Source organism: Triticum urartu, chromosome 4 (genome assembly GCF_003073215.2).
Source record: "Triticum urartu cultivar G1812 chromosome 4, Tu2.1, whole genome shotgun sequence".
NCBI lineage: Eukaryota > Viridiplantae > Streptophyta > Magnoliopsida > Poales > Poaceae > Triticum > Triticum urartu.
In genome coordinates, this window is record NC_053025.1 from 137,855,363 (window position 1) to 137,877,679 (window position 22,317).

At 46.7% G+C, this 22,317-nt stretch overlaps 2 protein-coding genes and 1 non-coding gene across 3 annotated transcripts; 1 reads left to right on the forward strand and 2 right to left on the reverse strand.

Annotated features, from left to right (window-relative positions):
- Positions 1–676: 676 nt before the first annotated feature.
- LOC125551107 (uncharacterized protein At1g76070-like) lies at positions 677–1,884 on the forward strand. Its single transcript, XM_048714265.1, has one exon. The coding sequence runs from the start codon at positions 863–865 to the stop codon at positions 1,610–1,612; it is 750 nt and encodes a 249-aa protein (XP_048570222.1). The 5' UTR covers positions 677–862; the 3' UTR covers positions 1,613–1,884.
- Positions 1,885–3,063: 1,179 nt separating this feature from the next.
- Positions 3,064–5,600, reverse strand: LOC125551108 (alpha carbonic anhydrase 1, chloroplastic-like). The gene is made up of 2 exons (XM_048714267.1): positions 5,173–5,600; positions 3,064–5,082 (listed from the first exon to the last, which is right to left on the reverse strand). Exons 1-2 carry the CDS (start codon positions 5,473–5,475, stop codon positions 4,531–4,533), a joined length of 855 nt encoding a protein of 284 aa, XP_048570224.1. The 5' UTR covers positions 5,476–5,600; the 3' UTR covers positions 3,064–4,530.
- Positions 5,601–5,776: 176 nt separating this feature from the next.
- Positions 5,777–5,848, reverse strand: TRNAP-CGG. Its single transcript has one exon. It is a non-coding gene; the product is annotated as a tRNA-Pro (tRNA).
- Between the last annotated feature and the right edge of the window lie 16,469 nt (positions 5,849–22,317).

The following is a 22,317-nucleotide window of genomic DNA, read 5'->3' on the forward strand; positions in this document are numbered from 1 at the left end:
TTCTCCCATTCCCCTTTATGTTTTTTTCTACGATCCCTTCTTTGGTTTAGAATAACTAAATTAAATCAGTACTTCCCTTTCTTTTTCCTACTAAAACCTACTCCCTCCGTTTCGAATTACTTGTCTTGAATTTGTTTAGATACGGATGTATCTAGACTCATTTTAATGTTAGATACCTCCGTATCTAGACAAATCTAAGACAAGTAATTTGGAACGGAGGGAGTATACCCTACATTTACTCAATCAAATCTTACCAAAATTATGTCATGTCTAAATAAAATTAAATCAAATCTTACCAAAATCTCAACTAAATTAAAACTTTTTTTTGCCTTCTCCTAGCTGTACCCAAATCAAATCAAATCTTACCAAAAACTCAACCAAAGAAATGTTCTTGCCTCATCCTATACATACTCAAATCGGCAATTAGATTGTTAATTCAAGTTTTCAGAAAAAAATTCAACACAAGATTCTTTACTGGCCTTCTCCGTCCACGCACACGCCGCCCACGGGTAGCATCGCAGCGCTGGTGCTTCTAGAATCTGGAGCAGGGTTTTCCTGGAGCCATCCTGACCCCGGTGTGTTGTAAACCAGGCCCACACAAACCACAACTCCTCCGACTTTTGATAAACCGTTTACTAAACCGAGAGGGAAAACAAATCGAGGCGGAAAGAAAAGGACGCCCACCCGCACGCACCCAGCCACGCTCCCGGCAATCCCCAACGACGCGAGCGCATACGACTCCCTCCCTCCTTTTAAACCGCGCCACACGCCGACCAACCGGAACCGGAACCTGAACCCGCCGACGACTTCTTCCTCCCCTCCCCTCCCCGCCCCTCCTCCCACCGATCTCTCCTCCTCTCTCATGGCGACGTCAACTTCGCGCGACCGCGGCGGCTACCCGCCGGACTCGACGCGGCTGCGCATCGGCGACGACATCGCCTGGGCGGACGTCGGCGGCGTCTACGACCGCGACGACTCCCTCAAGGAGAACACCAACCCCAAGTGCCTGCTCAAGGCCCACAACCCGAGCGCGCCCGGCCAGCACCACCACCACCACCACAACGGCGCCGCGTCGCAGCGCTTCTCCGGGAACCTGAAGCCCACGGCGGCGCCCATCATCGGCCTCTCCGGGAAGCTCGGCCAGGGCGGCGCGCGGCGGACCCACCAGCAGCACCCGCCCGCCATGTTCCCCAAGAAGGCCAAGACCGGCGGCGGCGGCCGCAACCCGAGGCCCGCCGTCCCGGAGGACGAGCCCAGCTCCCCCAAGGTCTCGTGCATCGGGAAGGTGCTCTCCGAGCGCGAGAGGGCGCGGCGCAGGCCTCGCCCGCCCCCCTCGGAGCGCCCTCCTTCCGGCTGCTGCCCTGGACTCGGCTTCCTCATGCGCCGCAGCCGCTCGCGGAAGAGCGCCGTGGAGAGCGTCGACTGGTCCCCGCCTCCCCCGCCACCGGCAGCGAGGCGGAGGGAGGCGAAGGCGGCCGAGACGGAGGAGGCCGCGCCGGCGCCGGCGCCCGGGCTGGGAGGGGTCATGCGGTTCGCGTCGGGGAGGCGGGCGGCGGATTGGGCGGCCCAGATGGAGGTGGACGACTGCGTGGCGAAATCCGGGCCGTTGTAGCGCGGGCAGGAGATTTAATTTTGCTCTCGGGTTGGGTTTGGTTTGTGTCCGCTTCTGCTGCTTGTTGTTGCCGTGCTCTAGGCTTAGTAAACTTGTTTGTGTTTGTGTGTATATACTGATAGTATTAATTAGGACAACACATTTGTGGGATCATGATATGGATTTGAAAATCAGACAAAATTTTGCTAGTTTCCTCATCTGCTTTTGGCTCGTTTCTGAATTGTTACAATTTCACATGTTCTTGACAATGCAGTCCTGACATCCTGTGGAAATTTGATGAAAATTTCAGAACTAATCTTGACAACATACCTTGCACCACCATCTTCTTGCAGAAGATCAGCAGCATAGCTTGAGAGGTAGAACGTCGGCCCTCGAATTTTCTTCCTCAGCTGTCGTGTCACTGCATTGTTTCTCACCGTCCTTTCTTACAACCTTCCATTTGTCTCTTATTACAGGAACGATGTCGTCATGGGCCATGACCACAGCTCCAAAGGCATTCCTCTTATTCCAGTGAGTTTAATCCAGCTTTCACCGTGTCCATCTAGTCATTCCTACTCACAATGGGGACAGATTTTGAATTGTGCAATACTCTGCCGTCAGGGACCTGAATACAATATGAAAATTCAACTTTAGCTGTACAACCACTTCTTTTCAGCACATAGTTTCCCTAAAATATGTTAGTACTCTGCCCAGCATTCCTTGCTCAAGTGCGACTTCATCCAGATTAGTGAAATTAAATAAACCTAAGCCTTCGGTAGATTGCAGAAAAGCAGCCACTACTTCGTCGCAGATCTGTTTGTTTTGTGGTTAGATTTGGGCGCGCCACTTACTCGGTGACACACACGCCTTAAATTATTCTTTCATCGCACATCAGTTTATTTGACTTCGTCACTGTTTATATTAGTAGTGTAAGCTGTCATGTTTTCGAGTTTGATCACGCATCTGAATACACTATTTGTCCTATTCACGAATTCTGGCTCCGAAACTACAGAAACAGCTGCACTGTTCCTTGTTAAGTGACTGATTATGTGCTTTACTGTTAATTCTATTGTAGTAAACATGTGCTAGTATCCTTGATCCTCCACATGGTTTTCACTTTCGGTGAGATTTCAATGAAATTCACTGAATTTCATTAATTTCAGCAGTTTCAGTAGTACACATAAATTCAAATGTTTTTCAAAATATTCAAAATCTTAATTGAATTCAAGTGAATATTTCGGCCCTTTGACTGAAATGAAAACTGAAATTCGCTGAATTTCGATGATTTCAGTTGGTGCTGAAATTTTTCTGAAACTGAAATTGAAAACCATGATCCTCCGTATCTCTTCTCAAACTTGAATTTATGTTGTTACATCATAAATTGAGGATCCAGTATGCAGCCTATATATACAGAGGTGCCATTTTGCATTGTCCACTAGCTGCATCGTTGTTTTAGTTATCTATTTATTGTTGCAGAGTATGCATTTTATCACCGTCAGTCCATCAAAAAAAAAGATCGTTGGCTCCGTCATGCATCACTGTAATGGGGTTATGATGCCATGAATATTGATTATCTCAAAATCCCAAACTGCGCTCCTGTATATTGGCTAGTACAGACCTCTCCACTAACTTCTAACTAACTGGATATCTACAACTAAAATATTACAGTACATTCAAATTTAATTGCTCTGAAGAGAGGAATGTAGAAACTTTAACTCTGGCTAGTCAAGTTTGCATATCACATTGAATGTAAGTTGAGCTATGGATACCGTGGGTGGCTTCTGTTTTTCTGTTGCCTGAACATTTCTGGGCATGTAAATCACTGAAGAGCTGGTAATGGTGTCGCATAATGTGTACCATAACCTCCAAACGAATTCTACTGTAATGAGAAAGGTGTAAATTGTCAAAACATGGTGCAGTCCTTGGTATTAAACTTATTGGTTGCTTCGAGTTCTGAATATCATTAGTGATGGTTCCAAGAGCGAGTCGTTGCGCCAGGTGCATTTTCAAGAGTTACTAGTTTGGCATACATTTTTAAGTTTAGTGCTATTGGCACCACAAGAATTACTAGTTTGCAGGATTTCAGTGCAAACAAAAGAGCTAAGTAGAAAAAGAATAGTTTCTGCATGAAATCCACTGGCATTAAGCATCAACTTACCTGGAATTAGCTAATTTCTGCTGGAATATTGACTGGACACAATGGAATTATTTGTTATTTCTGATGATGGACGTAAACCTGGAATTTCTCTCTTGTTTGAATCTAAATAGTAACACGAGTTGGTACCGAGTCTATGTCGGAAACAGTGCCATTCAATATCGTGATAATGTGGGCTTCCTAACCCTACGACTCTTTGGGAGTATTGTTCATGTCGAATTTCCAAACTAAATGCCTTTCTACATTTCAGGCAATGGACCACACGGATTTGTTGTGCCGCAAGAGCGAGTATATGCCATCAGGCTCAGTTATCACAGAAGGGATAATCGCCAGCCCTGGAGTCACTGGATTTATTTTCCAAACTAAATAGCAATTGTATGTGCTATTCATTCTGATGCTGTTAACAAGGATGGAATAAGAAAACTGGGGAATGTATGTATTCACTTGCAGTGTACCCAATTTTAATTTTGCGCTTCTGGTTCGTTGCATCAAGATAAGGAAAGTTCAGAAACGATTCCGAATTCAGATAAACTAGACTGAATTTCAGATAGTATTGGGTATTACTAAATTGGCCCTGGAATCTTGGCCAGTGCAGTAGCTAATATGATTCAGAGTTTCAGATGATCGTTATAATTAGTACTACAACAAGGTATCATGCCAAGATCTTTCTGACAATGTTTCATCTGAGTAAAGCAGCGAAGAGATAATGACAAGGCAAACACGAGATTAGCTGGTCAGTACGTTGATTTCTAGGTTAATTAGCATTCCATCTAATGGGGTAAGATCACATGTCGAAGGAGATGGTGCTGTTGGGCGGGTTGTAGAAGGTGACGACTCTGCCGTTGAGCGGCTGCACCGGCCGGGCGTTCTGCTTGGCGGCGGCCGGCAGCGGCGCGGTGACGAGGTCGATCTGCTCCTTGGTCATCTGCCTCACCTTGCCCAGCACGTTCCAGTAGACGTTCTCGGCGCACGGCGGCGCCGTGAGGGAGCCCATGTACCGGAAGTAGCTCCCCGTCCGCTTCTCCAGCGAGCGCAGGTGCACCAGGCCGGCCGCCACGCGCGCGTCCTGCTCGCCGTAGCTGCACCGGTCGGCCGCCAGCTCCGCCAGCTTCCGCTTGAGCTGGAAGTAGAAGGAGTCCGGGGCGCCGACCTTGTAGAGGATGGCGATGATGGCGAGCTCGCCGGAGCCGGCGTCGCTCTCGTGGACGAGCTGGACCTCGACCGGGTGCCTCTTGCCGTTGATGGTGTGCTCCGAGGGCGTCTTCCACCGGAGCTTCTTGAGGCTGAAGGCCTTGCCGCCGATGGTCACGCCGCCAGGCTTACCGTTGAACGTCATCTGCATCGCCATTTACCAAATCGGCCGGTCAGTAGTGTACATGGACGCGCGCGCGTCGCCGGCTTGGAGGCGTCAATGGAAGGGACTTGCCGAGATTTCTTTGCCGTTGTTGATGAGGGTGGCGTCGGTGGCGACGTAGGTGCGGGTGAGGGGGTCGAGGTCGGGCTTGGGGACGGCGCTCTTGGTGACGATGTCGATGGGGGACTGCTTCCTCGCCGCAGCGCCGCCGTTGCAGGCGCTGTACTTGGGGCTCAGCTTGGCCCAGTTCTCCGGGCCCAGCTTGGTCCCCGACACGTAACTGTAGTCCGGATCGTCGGCTGCAACGGACAACGCCGCCGCGACGGCGACAACCATGACGAGGACGGCCCGGCGGGACGCCATTGCCGGCACCATGGATCGACCGTTTTCTTGCCTTCTCCTGATTGATCAAGTCAAAGGGATCGATCGCGCGAGACCGGCCGCTTTGCCGCGTGACTATTTACAGGCACGAAACGCGGTGGCTGGTTGGGACGGGTGGACGGGAGAGGAGGTAGAAGGGGGAGGAGCTTAATTTGCTTGGCGCCAAGAATAGCGCTCTGTCTGCTGCCGTGCTGAGGCTTGACGTCCGTCTCGGTTGTGGCACTGTGCTGGCAGCTACCTGGACTGGAGAGAGTTTTTTTTGTTTCTGGCTGTAAAAAAAAAGGAGAGACAAAATGGGGTGTTGCGAGAATCGAACTCACGACCTCTCGCACCCGAAGCGAGAATCATACCACTAGACCAAACACCCAATTCATGTCTAATGGGCGACATAAAACGTTTTTATCCGAATATGTTGCAATCATCATCATCGACGGGATCTAAAAATTCTCTTAGCTCCAGAGAAGTCCTAGAAGCGCGAGGTGATCGAAATCACCTTGACGCCTGATGTTTAGGCCTGTTTCTGTGTAATAGATCATGATCATGCAGTGCACTATTGTATAACCACATGGTCTGGCGGCAGCAGGCGCATAACAGCCAGCAAGCACCCAAGAACGGAACGGGGGGCTGCATGTGCTCCCTGCCGCTTAGTGGGGTGGCGGCAGGACTGTTTGTATGCTAGTTTCATCCATGTTTTGTTTCGTATGCGTTTCGTTTCGTCTGACGAATAATACCACATATTCGTATGTCCTTGCTATTGATTCCTAGGCATGCAGTGCACTGTTTTTGCAAATAATAATCGTTTATTTATAAATAATAATACGAGCCTCCGTCGCGGGCCTCATCATCGGCCTTCTCGCACCGGCCTCAACACCCCGCGGAACATCACCGCCGCATGCCTCATTGTCGGCCTCCTCGTGTCGGGCGATTCACCCGGCGGACCTTCACCGCCGCGGGTTTCATCGTCAGCCTCATCGCGACGGCCTCCTCGCCCGGCAGCACTGGCGGAGCTACTCACGGACAAAACCGTGCCGTGGCTCGCCCAGCAAAATTGCCAAACTTTTTTTTAATACATATGCTCAAAGCCCAGCCCACAGCCACATAGCGCACAGCCCATAATTAATAGCGTCATGGCCCAAAGCCCCAAACGCTCAGTCCAATAAAGCTGCACACCGCACCCACCGCACCCACCGATCACATCCACTAGGACGACTAGGGCACGGCGCCGGCCGACGGCAGAGGTCCGGCTAGTCGGAGCTAGCCCCTACCCTTCCCAGTAGCAATCCATCCCGCATCCCAGCATCCTCCATCTGATGTGGTCGCAGTAGCTGCGGCGGCGACCCGGCCAGTGGCGATCCGGCAGCAGCAGCAAGAAGCAGAGTAACAAGCAGCGGCTGCTATTGAGCTGCCGGTCCTTGTGACGAATGACCACTCCGGCGTCATTGCCGTGCTGCAGGTGACCCAGACATAGGTGAATTTCTCTCTTGATTTGTAGAGTAGTACAGTAGTATGTAACAGCACAGGTGACCCAGGATCGGAAAGCTGATTTGTACCATGAATCCATGATGACCATGACCGATGGTAAGCTACTGTGGCTTCTTTTGTTTAGTACTAGTATATATGTACATAAATATGTGTGTGCATCTTCTAATCAATGAGAACAAGTATGCAGCTCCATATTGTCTATGCCTACTGAAATAGTATATGGTTCAAATTTTCATATTTTTTGCGCTCTTCATTAGTTTGGCCCGCCCAGTTTGTTCGTTGTAGCTCCGCCACTGCCCGGCGGACCTGCTCCACTGCGGGCCTCATTGTCGGCCTCTTCGCACCGGCCTCGTCGCCTGGCAGACCTTCGCCGTTGCAGGTCTCATCGTCAGCCTCCTCGCGCTAGTCTCATCGCCCAGCGGACCTGCTCCGCGACGGGCCTCGTCATCGGCCTCTTCGCACTGGCCTCATCGCCTGGCAGACCTTCGCTGCCGCAAGCCTCATCGTCGGTCTCATCGCCTAGCGGACCTTTGCCACCGGAGGCCGACGATGAGCCCCGTGACGGAGCAGGTCCTCCGGGCGATGAGGCGGGCGCGAGGAGGCCGTCAATGAGGCCCGCGGCGGTGAAGGTCTGCCGGGCGATGATGTCGGTGTGAGGAGGCCCACAATGAGACCTACGGCGGGGAAGGTACGCGAGGAGGCAGACGGGCGTTGAGGCCGGCGTGAGGAGGCCGACGATGAGGCCTGCAATGGAGCAGGTTTGCCGGACGATGAGGCCCGCGACGGTGAAGGTCCGCCTGTCGATGATGTTGGCGCGAGGAGGTCGATGATAAGGCCTGCGGCGGCGAAGGTCTGCCAGGCGATGAGGCCAGTGCGAAGAGGCCGACGATGAGGCCCGCGGCGGAGCAGTTCCGCCGGGCGAGGAGGCCGACGATGAGACTGTGGTGGTGAAAGTCCGTCGGGTGAATCCCGGCATGAGGAGGCCGACAATGAGGCTTGCGACGGTGATGTTCCGCCGGGCGTTAAGGCCGGTGTAAGGAGGCCGATGATGAGACCCGCGACGGAGGCTTGTATTATTATTTGTAAATAAACGATTATTATTTGCAAAAACAGTGCACTATATGTATAGGAATCAACAGTAGGGACATACGAATCTATGGCATTATTCGTCAAATGAAATAAAACACAGACAAAACAAAACACAGACAAAACGCCATTATTCGTCAGACCAAACAAAATACAGACGAAACGAAACGTAGGTAAACAGTCATGCCGCCACGCCACTAGACGGCAGGGATCACATGCAGCCCCACGTTCCGTTTTGGGTCTTGGCTGGCTGTTATGCGCCTGTTGCCGCCTGGCCTTGTGGGCCGTGCCTGCCGCCACGGCTAGGATGGTTTCTTCTGTCAATTTCGTTTGAAGATGGTCTTCTTTATCAATTTCATTGGCAGGGGGTTTTTTTGGACAAAAAATCTATACATCCATCCAAGTGAATCATCGAGGAATCAGAAGAACCCAAAGCTCAGGGTTGCAAACTATCGGTGCACGAATTCGGTTGTACATGTCTACTCATTCATGCAACTGCAAAAGTTGATACTCAAATAGCTGAAGAAACCAGAGAAATGCAAAAGGCTAAGACTTCTTGGCACTTAACTAGACCCTTGAATAATCTAAATGATACAGAACGCAGGTTAACACGTAACCGACCTGCCGGAGCAGTTTCAACGAGAACATCATCAAAGGTAAAACGGAGGACCCAAACATCGGCTGCCATTTCCTATATTGTTCAGTCAAACAGCCGAAATGCTCTAACTTCTGCGACGGCGACGACTCCTTGAAGCATGACTCTGAAGCCTCCCAATCATGCAAGGGGTGTACGGAAATGAGTCGTATATGCCATTCGCATGTCCATGATAGTAATCTTTTGGGCGCATGTCTCCAAGATACTGAACCTTCGAGCTTTCCAAATGATAAGCCATTCCTGTAAATGATAACCCCAAGAAAACAACCTCCTTGTAAGGGTGAAAGCCAAGGAAGTAGACGTTCCCTCCATAGAAGCATCCATAATCAGCTTTAACATTCAGAACATTATCATCGTCGGAGTCCCATTCTAGATTCTCTGGTATTAGCATCCCACCGTTTTCTCCTTCTCCTTCTTCTTCATCTGCTTCTCCCCATCTCCATTCTCGTCGTCCTCCATCCAAGGTCCATGTTTTTTCAAATCCCTCGAGCTCATCTGTGTCGATCGGGAAATCTGCCGTTGCACATGGCTCGAGATCAACATGATACTTCAACACCCAATCTATGTGTCTGCTTGATTCAACAAGGGTATAAACTTGGAGTATATGTTTATCATATATTATAGCTGCAAGGTACACCCCTTTTTCTGATTTGCCAAGATATTGATCCTGTTTTCTTTCTGCAATATCTATTGGCATCTTAATTACTTGGTACTTGCTGTCCGACAAAGATAATCTGCAAAATTATCAATTCATAGCTATAGTGGTGAAGTTGTCGTATAAATATTCAAATATTATAAGAGAAAACGCTACTAAGACAAAAGAAGTAGGGACGCAGCTTTGGTGCCTTAAAGGCACCTGCCTTTGGGTCATTGACATATGGGCCAGCCACCTGTTGGGCTCATATGTCATAGATACAAAGGTAGGTGCCTTAAAGCACCGAAGCATCGTTCGAGAAGTAGAAGTGCGACTCTGCAAAGATGCGGTAATACCTGACGACAAACGCACCGCGACAATGCACATAGAGTGATCCTCGCCAGTACGCACTATATCGCCGCCTTGGACCTCCCCCGCACATAGATTTTGGCTGTAGTGGATCTACCCGAACATCGGTCACCGTGCCCGCAGCCTCGCCTTGGCGGATAAAGGACCTCTTGAGCCATTTCCTTGTACTAGATGAGAACACATCAAACACCCACGAGGATGGTGGCCATTCCATGGAATCTTGTGCAGGGTCCACTTTGTCAGGCACACACGGGATCAAAAGCACCTCATAGTGGGGTGAGACGGCGGGGTCGAACGCAAGGTATGCGAGGTGGTGGCGGTGGTCGGTCTTGTAGTGGAGACGTCCCCATTGTCGCGTGGCGGGGTTGACCACGTAGGAGCACAAGTTCATGTCGCTCTCATAAAGCAAGAGGCCATTGCAGTGGTCTACGATTGAATCGAAATCCTCGGCGTAACCAGGCAGGAAGTCGAGGTTGCAGTCGATCGCGGGCTTCTGTGTGGAGGGGCGCGAGAAGCAGCGCGGGCTCTCGTAGTCGATGTAGTTGATGAAGATGCCATGCAGCGAATGCGGGAGCATGTGCGGGAGCAGCAGGCGGCGGGCGTCCACGACGGCGCGCCACGTCTTGCGGACGCAGCGGGACGCGGCGAGGTCGCACGGCGGGAGGCGGCCGAGGATGCTGGCGAGCGTGTCGTCGGGTAGGGCTTCGGTCTGGTCCATGTCTGGCTTCCGCGACCTTTCACGCAGGCTAGCTAGAGGCCGGATTAAGGAGATACGGCGACGGCGGCGGCGCGTTCAGCCGGTACTTGAGCAACTCGTGTAGGGTTCGTGTCCGATTCTGGTCAGGTTCCTCTCAAAAAAAAAAAAACTCGTGTAGGGTTCTAGTCGAGAAAAGAAGAGAGGCTGCGGCGCTGCTTATATGGGCGCCTGCGAACTCGGGAACCTGACCAGAATCGGACACGATAGTAGAAACACCACGTCTCGTTTTATTGATACCTTTTTTTTTGAGGGGAAACGTTTTATTGATACCTGATACGTGCGACTACAACAATGCGTGTTCTTTCTCTTCTGTGCTTGTGTTAGTTCTTGAAATTGCAGCTGTGGTTTATGCATCCTGCTCCGTCTGTTAGGGTATTTCTAACCGATCCCAGCAAATTGTTGATAAAGGGTAAATTTTATTGGCTCAAAATGAAACGTAGAAAGGATACAAACATAATGAACACACGTCCGGTCTCTGCATAGCTAGAATGAACACAGTCAACACCAACGACACACACACATAAAAAATGACGGCAAATAACAAAGTCATATAATACCAAAGCTATGCATCGGCGAGGAAAAAGAAAATAACCTAAGGCGACCCAGCCCGCAATCAACAAACTATAACAATGACCATATCTGCACGAAACATATCATGACACCATACTGACGATGGGATTCTTCAACAGCAATGTCTTGAAGAAGGGAGCGACGCTCAAGCGCTGGCGTCACCTGATCCAACCGCCCATAGTAGAATCTAGGTTTTCACCCTGAAGAATCAGTCTGAACATATCTGAGCAAAACCTTCTACAAGGGAACGACACAAAACTATCATCATTGCCAGATATAAGCAACTCGGGTCAGACCTAGGCTTTCACCCCGTAGCTTGAGACTGGATGCTCAGGTAGCACCAATATCGAAGTCACACATGTGTTGTCACCACCACTTTTCCACCGAGACAACAACTGAATGCGATGCGGTTGTCGTTGTTGCACAGCCATCCCTCCGCGTAAGCGGTTGTCCATAGTTTGCATCTCACAGTTGAAGTCAACCGCCAAATCTATATAGAAGAACCCTCGTGAGGACCTTCCGATGGCCATCACTACCCGCAGCAGGCCGCCGCCACATGCCGGAGTGATCACCACAATGACCCATACCGATGACGGTGCACACAATCTCCACCGCTGGACCATCGCGGTGGTGCCTTGAGACGACCACCTACCAGCACACTAGAGCATCATCGGGTGCCCAGCCACCATCTCCATGCATCTACTACACCTGAAAGCCATGCATGCATCCATGGGGCGGACTAAGTAGGAGATCCCACGAACCGACCAAAAGAGTCCCACTGCCACCTTCCCCGAAGCCGACGCGGCTTCCATGGTCGCTCCTCCAGTGGCGGCAAGGTGAGGGGGGGGGGAGGAGAGAGAGAGCGGCTGGGCTCGATCTAGGTCTCCCCCATAACGCCCAGCAAGGCGACGCGGGGGATGCCGATGCCCAATAAATAGAGAAGGATCCGGCACCCTAAACCCTTGGTGGAGTATATTTACTCCGATAAGTTTTGGTCGGACCTAGCCGATCCCCTATATATAACGGAGTAAATCTTTGTTTTTTCCGAAGCTTGCAATTCTAGTATACATTGCAACTACATATGAGCACACATATAGAAAGTAAACATAAATGTGAATGTTCAAGCAAATCACCAATATAGTTTACAAACCGAATTCAAAGTTTACAAACTGAATCATTCAAATTTAAACACACCGAATGGTCCATATGTAGCAAATAACATGTGATAGAACTACCGGAACTTGCTAAGACGTCCCTAATGATGCTCAATAATATCTTGTTGGAGTTGAGCATGAACTTGTCGGTTCTCGATCTTGCGATGCTTCTCAAGGAATGACAGGATCCTGTTCGTACAATCGGAGTTCCGTTGGTGATATACCGAAAGTTCTCATGCATATCCCTCTCGTCTTCAATGGTCGTGTTATGCAGTATGATGCAACAAGTCATGATCTTTGTACTCAACTCTTCCATCATGCAGGGCAATTCTTCCATGTCTAGTGCATACAGTCAAGTGATCCAAGCATCCCTCGCTATCCTCTTGCTTCACTCTCTGTCATCAGCCTTTGAGTATCTTCCTCGTTGGGTGCTCTCAAGTACTCTAGGCCAAAGACAGCGATCACTGCTTTCGTGAACCTTTGAACAACCTCCAAGATTGTGTCTTCACCAGTGCAGACATAGTCTTCACATCGGTCGAACACCCATATGCCAACACTCGAACAACCACAATGCACTTCATCAGTGGGCTTGCACTTATCTCTGTTGGGGGGCGCAGTAATTTCAAAAAAATTCCTACGCACACGCAAGATCTATCTAGATGATGCATAGCAATGAGAGAGGAAGAGTGTTGTCCATGTATCCTCATAGACCGCAAGCGGAAGCGTTATGAAAATACGGTTGATGTAGTCGTACGTCTTCATGATTCGACTGATCCTAGCACCGAAGGTACGACACCTCCGCGATCTGCACACGTTCAGCTCGGTGACGTCCCGTGAACTCTAGATCCAGCTGAGTGGCGAGGGAGAGTTTTGTCAGCACGACGTCGTTATGATGGTGATGATGAAGCTACCGACGCAGGGCTTCGCCTAAGCACTGCAACGATATGACCGAGGTGGATTATGGTGGAGGGGGACACCGCACACGGCTAAACAATGTCAACTTGTGTGTTCTAGGGTGCCCCCTGCCCCCGTATATAAAGGAGCAAGGGGGGAGGCCGGCTGGCCCTTGGGACGGCTAAGGAGAGGAGGAATCCTCCTCCTAGTAGGAGTAGGATTCATCCTTTCCTAGTCCTACTAGGAGGGGAAAGAAGGAGTGGGAGAGGGGAAGGAAAAAAGGGGGCGCCGCCCCCCTCCTAGTCCAATTCGAACTCAAGGGGGAGGGGCCATGCGGCCTGCCTTGGCAGCCCCTCTCTCTCTCTCCACTAAGGCCCATCTAGGCCCATTAGTTCCCCGGGGGGTTCCGGTAACCCTCCGGCACTCCGTTTTTACCCGAAACCACCCGGAACACTTCTGGTGTCCGAGAATAGCCGTCCAATATATCAATCTTTATGTCTCGACCATTTCGAGACTCCTTGTCATGTCCGTGATCACATCCGGGTCTCCGAACTACCTTCGGTAAATCAAAACACATAAACTCATAATACCGATCGTCACCGAACATTAAGCGTGCGGACCCTACGGGTTCGAGAACTATGTAGACATGACCGAGACTCATCTCCGGTCAATAATCAATAGCGGAACCTGGATGCTCATATTGGTTCCTACATACTCTACGAAGATCTTTATCGGTCAAACCGCATAACAACATACGTTGTTCCCTTTGTCATCGGTATGTTACTTGCCCAAGATTCGATCGTCGGTATCTCAATACCTAGTTCAATCTCATTACCGGCAAGTCTCTTTACTTGTTCCATAATGCTACATCCTGTAACTAACTCATTAGTCACATTGCTTGCAAGGCTCATAGTGATGTGCATTACCGAGAGGGCCCAGAGATACCTCTTCGATACACGGAGTGACAAATCATAATCTCTATCTATGCCAACTCAACAAACACCATCGGAGACACCTGTAGAGCATCTTTATAGTCACCCAGTTATGTTGTGACGTTTGATAGCACACTAAGTGTTCCTCCGGTATTCGGGAGTTGCATAATCTCATAGTCATAGGAACATGTATAAGTTATGGAGGAAGCAATAGCAATAAACTAAACGATCATAGTGCTAAGCTAAACGGATGGGTCAAGTCAATCACATCATTCTGTAATGATGTGATCCCGTTAATCAAATGACAACTCGTGCCAATGGTTAGGAAACTTAACCATCTTTGATTAATGAGCTAGTCAAGTAGAGGCATACTAGTGACACTCTGTTTGTCTATGTATTCACACATGTACTAAGTTTCTGGTTAATACAATTCTAGCATGAATAATAAACATTTATTATGATATAAGGAAATATAAATAACAACTTTATTATTGCCTCCAAGGCATATTTCCTTCAGTCTCCCACTTGCACTAGAGTCAATAATCTAGTTCACATCGTCATGTGAATAGTTCACATCTTTATGTGATTAGTTCACATATTTATGTTTGCTTGTGATTAACACCCAAAGAGTGATCATGTTTTGCTTGTGAGAGAAGTTTAGTCTATGGGTCTGCAACATTCAGATCCGTATGTATTTTGCAAATTTCTGTGTCTACAATACTTTGCACGGAGCTACTCTAGCTAATTGCTCCCACTTTCAATATGTATCTAGATTGAGACTTAGAGCCATCTAGATCGGTGTAAAAATCTTGCATCGACATAACTCGTTATGACGAACTCTTTTATCACCTCCATAACCGAGAAATATTTCCTTAGTCCTCTAAGGAAAATTTTGACTGCTGTCCAGTGATCTACTCCTAGATCACTATTGTACCCCCTTGCCAAAATCATGCTAAGGAATACAATAGGTCTGGTACACAACATAGCATACTTTATAGAACCTATGACCGAGGCATAGGGAATGACTTTTCATTCTTTTCCTATTTTCTGCCGTGGACGGGTTTTGAGTCTTTACTCAATTTCACACCTTACAACTTAGGAAAGAACTCCTTCTTTGACTGATTCATTTTGAACTCCTACAAAATCTTATCAAGGTTTGTACTCATCGAAAGTCTTATCAAGCGTCTTGATCTATCTTTATAGATCTTGATGCCCAATATGTAAGTAGCTTTACAGTTAATTATTTCTTTGAAAAACTCCTTTCAAATTATCCTTTATGCTTTTCAGAAAAATTCTACATCATTTTTGATCAACAATATGCCATTCACATATACTTATCAGAAAGGCTGTAGTGCTCCCACTCACTTTTTGTAAATACAGGCTTCACCGCAAGTCTGTATAAAACTATATGCTTTGATCAACTTATCAAAGCGTATATTCCAACTCTGATATGTTTGCACCAGTCCATAGATGGATTGCTGGAGCTTTGTACATTTTGTTAGCACCTTTAGGATTGACAAAACCTTCTGGTTGCATCATATACAACTCTTCTTTAAGAAATCCATTAAGGAATGTAGTTTTGATATTCATTTGTCAGATTTCATAAAATGTGACAATTTTCTAACATGATTCAGATAGACTTAAGCATCGCTACGAGTGAGAAAATCTCATCATAGTCAACACCTTGAACTTGTCAAAAACCGTTTTTCGACAATTCGAGCTTTGTAGATAGTAACACTACTATCAGCGTCCGTCTTCCTCTTGAAGATCCATTTATTCTCTATGGTTTGCCGATCATTGGGCAAGTCCACCAAAGTCCATACTTTGTTCTCATACATGGATCCCATCTCAGATTTCATGGCCTCAAGCCATTTTGCGGAATCTGGGCTCATCATCGCTTCCTCATAGTTCGTAAGTTCATCATGGTCTAGTAGCATGACTTCCAGTACAGGATTACCATACCACTCTGGTGCGGATCGTGCTCTGGTTGTCCTACGAAGTTCTGTAGTAACTTGATCCGAAGTTTCATGGTCATCATCATCTCTAGTTGGTGTAGGCATCACAGGAACAGATTTCTCTGATGAACTACTTTCCAATTCGAGAGAAGGTACAATTACCTCATCAAGTTATACTTTCCTCCCACTCACTTCTTTCGAGAGAAACTTCTTCTCTAGAAAGGATCCATTCTTAGCAACGAATATCTTGCCTTCGGATCTGTGATAGAAGGTGTACCCAACAGTTTCCTTTGGGTATCCTATGAAGACGCATTTCTCCGATTTGGGTTCGAGCTTATCAGGTTGAAATTTTTTCACATAAGCATCATAGCCCCAAACTTTAAGAAACGACAACTTAGTTTTCTTGCTAAACCACAATTCATATGATGTCGTCTCAACAGATTTAGATTGTGCCCTATTTAACCTAAATGCAGCTGTCTCTAATGCTTAACCCCAAAACGACAGTGATAAATCAGTAAGAGACATCATAGATCGCACGATATCTAATAAAGTACGGTTATGACGTTCGGACACACCATTACGTTGTGGTGTTCCAGGTGGCGTGAGTTGTGAAACTATTCCACATCGTTTCAAATGAAGACCAAACTCGTAACTCAAATATTCGTCTCCGCGATCAGATCGTAGAAACTTTATTTTCTTGTTACGATGATTTTCCACTTCACTCTGAAATTCTTTGAACTTTTCAAATGTTTCAAGCTTATGTTTCATCAAGTAGATATACCCATATCTGCTCTAATCATCTGTGAAGGTCAGAAAATAACGATACCCACCGCGAGCCTCAACACTCATTGGACTACATACATCAGTATGTATTATTTCCAACAAGTCTGTTGCTCGCTCCTTTATTCCGAAGAACGGAGTCTTAGTCATCTTGCCCATGAGGCATGGTTCGCAAGCATCAAGTGATTCATAATCAAGTGATTCCAAAAGTCCATCAGCATGGAGTTTTCTTCATGTGATTCATAATCAAGTGATTCCAAAAGTCCATCAGCATGGAGTTTTCTCCAAAAGTACATGTAAGTTGCACTATCATTATTAATTTTGCATCTTTTGGCTTCAATATTATGAATATGTGTATCACTACGATCGATATTCAATAAACCATTTATATTGAGTGTATGACCATAGACGGTTTTATTCGTAAATAGAACAACAATTATTCTTTGACTTAAATGAATAACCGTATTGCAATAAACATGATCCAATCATATTTATGCTCAAGGCAAACACCTAATAACATTTATTTTAGGTTCAACACTAATCCTGAAGGTAAAGGGAGTGTGCGATGGTGATCTTATCAACCTTGGAATCACTTCCAACTCACATCATCACCTCGCCCTTAACTAGTCTTTGTTTATTTTGCAACTCCCGTTTTGAGGTATTACTCTTAACAACTGAACCAGTATCAAATACTGAGGGGTTGCTATAAACACTAGTAAATTACACATCAATAACATGTATATCAAATATACTTTTGTTCACTTTGCCATCCTTCTTATCCGCCAAGTATCTAGGGTAGTTCCACTTCTAGTGACCATTTCCTTTGCAGTAGAAACACTCAGTTCCAGGCTTGGGTCTAGTTTTGGGCTTCTTCATGGGATCAGCAACTTGCTTGTTATTCTTCTTTGAAGTTCCTCTTTCTTTCCCTTTGCCCTTTTCTTGAAACAAGTGGTCTTGTTAACCATCAACACTTGATGCTATTTCTTGATTTCTACCTTCGTCGATTTCAGCATCGCGAAGAGCTTGGGAATTACTTTCGTCATCCCTTCCATATTTGAGTTCATCACTGAGTTCTAGTAACTTGGTGATAGTGATTAGAGAACTTTGTCATTTGCTATCTTATCTGGAAGATTAACTCCCACTTGATTCAAGCAATTGTAGTACCCAGACAATCTGAGCACATGCTCACTGGTTGACCTATTCTCCTCCATCTTGTAGGCAAAGTACTGTCAGAGGTCTCATACCTCTCGACACGGGCATGAGTATGAAATACCAATTTCAACTCTTAGAACATCTTATATGCTCCATGGCATTCAAAACATTTTTGAAGTCCTGGTTCTAAGCCGTAAAGCATGGTGCACTAAACTATTAAGTAGTCATCATACCGAGCTTTGTTAAACGTTCATAATGTCTGCATTTGCTCCTGCAATAGTTCTATCACCTAGCGGTGCATCAAGGACATAATTCTTCTATGCAGCAACGAGGATAATCCTCAGATCACAGATCCAATTTGCATCATTGCTACTATCATCTTTCAACTTAGTTTTCTCTAGGAACATATCATAAATAAAAGGGGGAATCTATACGCGAGTAATTGATCTACAACATAGATATGCAAATACTATCAGGACTAAGTTCATGATAAATTTAAGTTTAATTAATCATATTAGTTAAGAACTCCCACTTAGATAGACATCCCTCTAGTCATCTAAATGATCACGTGATCCATATCAACTAAACCATGTCCGATCATCACGTGAGATGGAGTAGTTTTCAATGGTGAACATCACTATGTTGATCATATCTTCTATATGATTCACGCTCAACCTTTCGGTCTCAGTGTTTCGAGGCCATATCTGCATATGCTAGGCTCGTCAAGTTTAACCCGAGTATTCCGCGTGTGCAAAACTGGCTTGCACCCATTGTATGTGAACGTAGAGCTTATCACACCCGATCATCACGTGGTGTCTCGGCACGACGAACTGTTGCAATAGTGCATACTCAGGGAGAACACTTATACCATGAAATTTAGTGAGGGATCATCTTATAATGCTACCACTGTACTAAGCAAAATAAGATGCATAAAAGATAAACATCATATGCAATCAAAATACGTGACATGATATGGCCATTATCATCTTGTGCCTTTGATCTCCATCTCCAAAGTACCGTCATGATCTCCATCGTCACCGGTATGACACCATGATCTCCATCATATTGATCCCTATCAATATGTCGTCACATGGTCGTCTTGCCAACTATTGCTTTTGCAACTATTGTTATCGCATAGCGATGAAGTAAAGCAATTATATGGCGCTTACATCTTATGCAATAAAGAGACAACCATAAGGCTTCTGCCAGTTGCCGATAACTTTAACAAAACATGATCATCTCATACAACACTTTATATCTCATCACGTCTTGACCATATCACATCACAACATTGTTGGGGAACGTAGTAATTTCAAAAAATTCCTATGCACACGCAAGATCATGGTGATGCATAGCAACGAGAGGGGAGAGTATGTCTACGTACCCTCGTAGACCTAAAGTGGAAGCGTTTATCAACGCGGTTGATGTAGTCGTACACCTTCACGATCCGCCCCGATCAAGTACTGAACGTACGGCACCTCCGCGTTCAGCACACGTTCAGCTTGATGACGTCCTCGCCTTCTTGATCCAGCAAGAGGGGCGAAGTAGTAGATGAGTTCCGGCAGCACGATGGCATGGTGACGGCATTGGTGAAGAACAATATCCACAGGGCTTCGCCTAAGCACTATGAAAACTATTACGGAGCATAAATGATAACCCACAAGTATAGGGGATCGCAACAGTTTTCGAGGGTAGAGTATTCAACCCAAATTTATTAATTCAACACAAGGGGAGCCAAAGAATATTCTCAAGTATTAGCAGTTGAGTTGTCGAGTCAACCAAACCTGGAAACTTAATATCTGCAGTAAAGTGTTTAGTAGCAAGGTAATATGATAGTAGTGGTAACGGTAGCAAAAGGTAACGGTAGCAAAAGTAATATTTTTGGTATTTTTTAGTGATGATAACAATAGCAACGGAAAAGTAAGTAAGCGAAGAACAATATTTGAAAAGCTCGTAGGCATTGGATCGATGATGGAGAATTATGCCGGATGCGGTTCATCATGTAACAGTCATAACATAGGGTGACACAGAACTAGCTCCAATTCATCAATGTAATGTAGGCATGTATTCCGAATATAGTCATACGTGCTTATGGAAAAGAACTTGCATGACATCTTTTGTCCTACCCTCCCGTGGCAGCGGGGTCCTGGCGGAAACTAAGGGATATTAAGGCCTCCTTTTAATAGAGTACCGGACCAAAGCATTAACACATAGCGAATACATGAACTCCTCAAACTACGGTCATCACCGAGAGTGGTCCCGATTATTGTCACTTCGGGGTTGCCGGATCATAACACATAATAGGTGACTATAGACTTGCAAGATAGGATCAAGAACTCACATATATTCATGAAAACATAATAGGTTCAGACCTGAAATCATGGCACTCGGGCCCTAGTGACAAGCATTAAGCATAGCAAAGTCATAGCAACATCAATCTCAGAACATAGTGGATACTAGGGATCAAACCCTAACAAAACTAACACGATTACATGATAAATCTCATCCAACCCATCACCGTCCAGCAAGCCTACGATGGAATTACTCACGCACGGCGGTGAGCATCATGAAATTGGTGATGGAGGATGGTTGATGATGATGACGGCGACGGATTCCCCTCTCCGGAGCCCCGAACAGACTCCAGATCAGCCCTCCCGAGAGAGTTTAGGGCTTGGCGGCGGCTCCGTATCGTAAAACATGATGAATCTGTCTCCTCTATTTTTTTCTCCCCAAACACGAATATATGGAGTTGGAGTTGAGGTCGGTGGAGCTCCAGGGGCCCACAAGGCAGGGGCGCGCCCAGGGGGGCAGGCGCGCCCCCACCCTCGTGGCTAGAGTTTGGGCCCCCTGGCCTTGATTCTTTGCCAGTATTTTTTATTATTTCCAAAAATAATCTTCGTGGAGTTTCAGGTCATTCCGATAACTTTTGTTTCTACACATAAATAACACCATGGCAATTATGCTGAAAACAGCGTCAGTCCGGGTTAGTTCCATTCAAATCATGCAAGTTAGAGTCCAAAACAAGGGCAAAAGTGTTTGGAAAAGTAGATACGATGGAGACGTATCAATGAACTAGAGGGGACGGGGTTGCCGGCACACGGCTTGGTGTTTCTTGATGTGTCTTGGGTGCTAGCCCTACCCCTCTATTTATATGTTGAACCTTGGGGTCGAAACTTGGAGTAAAAGCCTCCACAAAGTCGGTTTCACCCGAAAGGCAAGAGTCCTTCTCGGACTCCAGGGCCAGACGCAGGGTTCCCGGCGTCTGGACCCAGACGCCAGGGACCCTGGCATCTGGCCCCTAGACTCCACAAAACTTCCTTTTGCACTTCCCAAAAACCTTGTGGGCTTTCCCCTTTGGCCCAAATAAAGTGTTCTCGTACCCAAACATTTCGGGAAACATCGGGAACCCCTTCCGGTGAATTCTGGAACCCTTCTGGAGACCAAACGCTATTATCCCATATATCAAACTTTATCTCCGAACCATTCCGGAGTTCCTCGTCATGTCCGTGATCTTATCCGGAACTCTGAACAACATTCGGTTACCAACATACATAACTCATAAATACTATATCGTCAACGAACGTTAAGCATGCGGACCCTACGGGTTCGAGAACTACGTAGACATGACCGAGACACATCTCTGGTCAATAACCAATAGCGGAACCTGGATGCCCATATTGGTTCCTACATATTCTACATATTCAAACCGCATAACAACATACGTGGTTCCCTTTGTCATCGGTATGTTACTTGCCCGAGATTTGATCGTCGGTATCTCAATACCTAGTTCTATCTCGTTACCGACAAGTCTCTTTACTCGTTCCGTAATGCATCATCCCGCAACTAACTCATTAGTTACATTGCTTGCAAGGCTTATAGTGATGTGCATTACCGAGAGGGCCCAGAGATACCTCTCCGACAATCGGAGTGAAAAATCCTAATCTCGATCTATGCCAACTCAACAAGTACCATTGGACACACCTGTAGAGCACCTTTATAATCACCTAGTTACATTGTGACGATTTGGTAGCACACAAAGTGTTGCTCCGATAATCGGGAGTTGCATAATATCATAGTCATAGGAACATGTATAAGTCATGAAGAAAGCAATAGCAGTAAATTAAAACGATCAAGTGCTAAGCTAACGATATGGGTAAAGTCAAATATGCCTTTGTTCACTTTTCCATCCTTCTTATCCGCCAAATACTTAGGGTAGTTCCGCTTCCAGTGACCAGTCCCTTTGCAGTAGAAGCACTTAGTCTCAGGCTTAGGTCTAGACTTGGGCTTCTTCACTTGAGCAGCAACTTGCTTGCCGTTCTTCTTGAAGTTCCCCTTCTTCCCTTTGCCCTTTTCTTGAAACTAGTGGTATTCTCAACCATCAACACTTGATGCTTTTATTGATTTCTATCTTCGTTG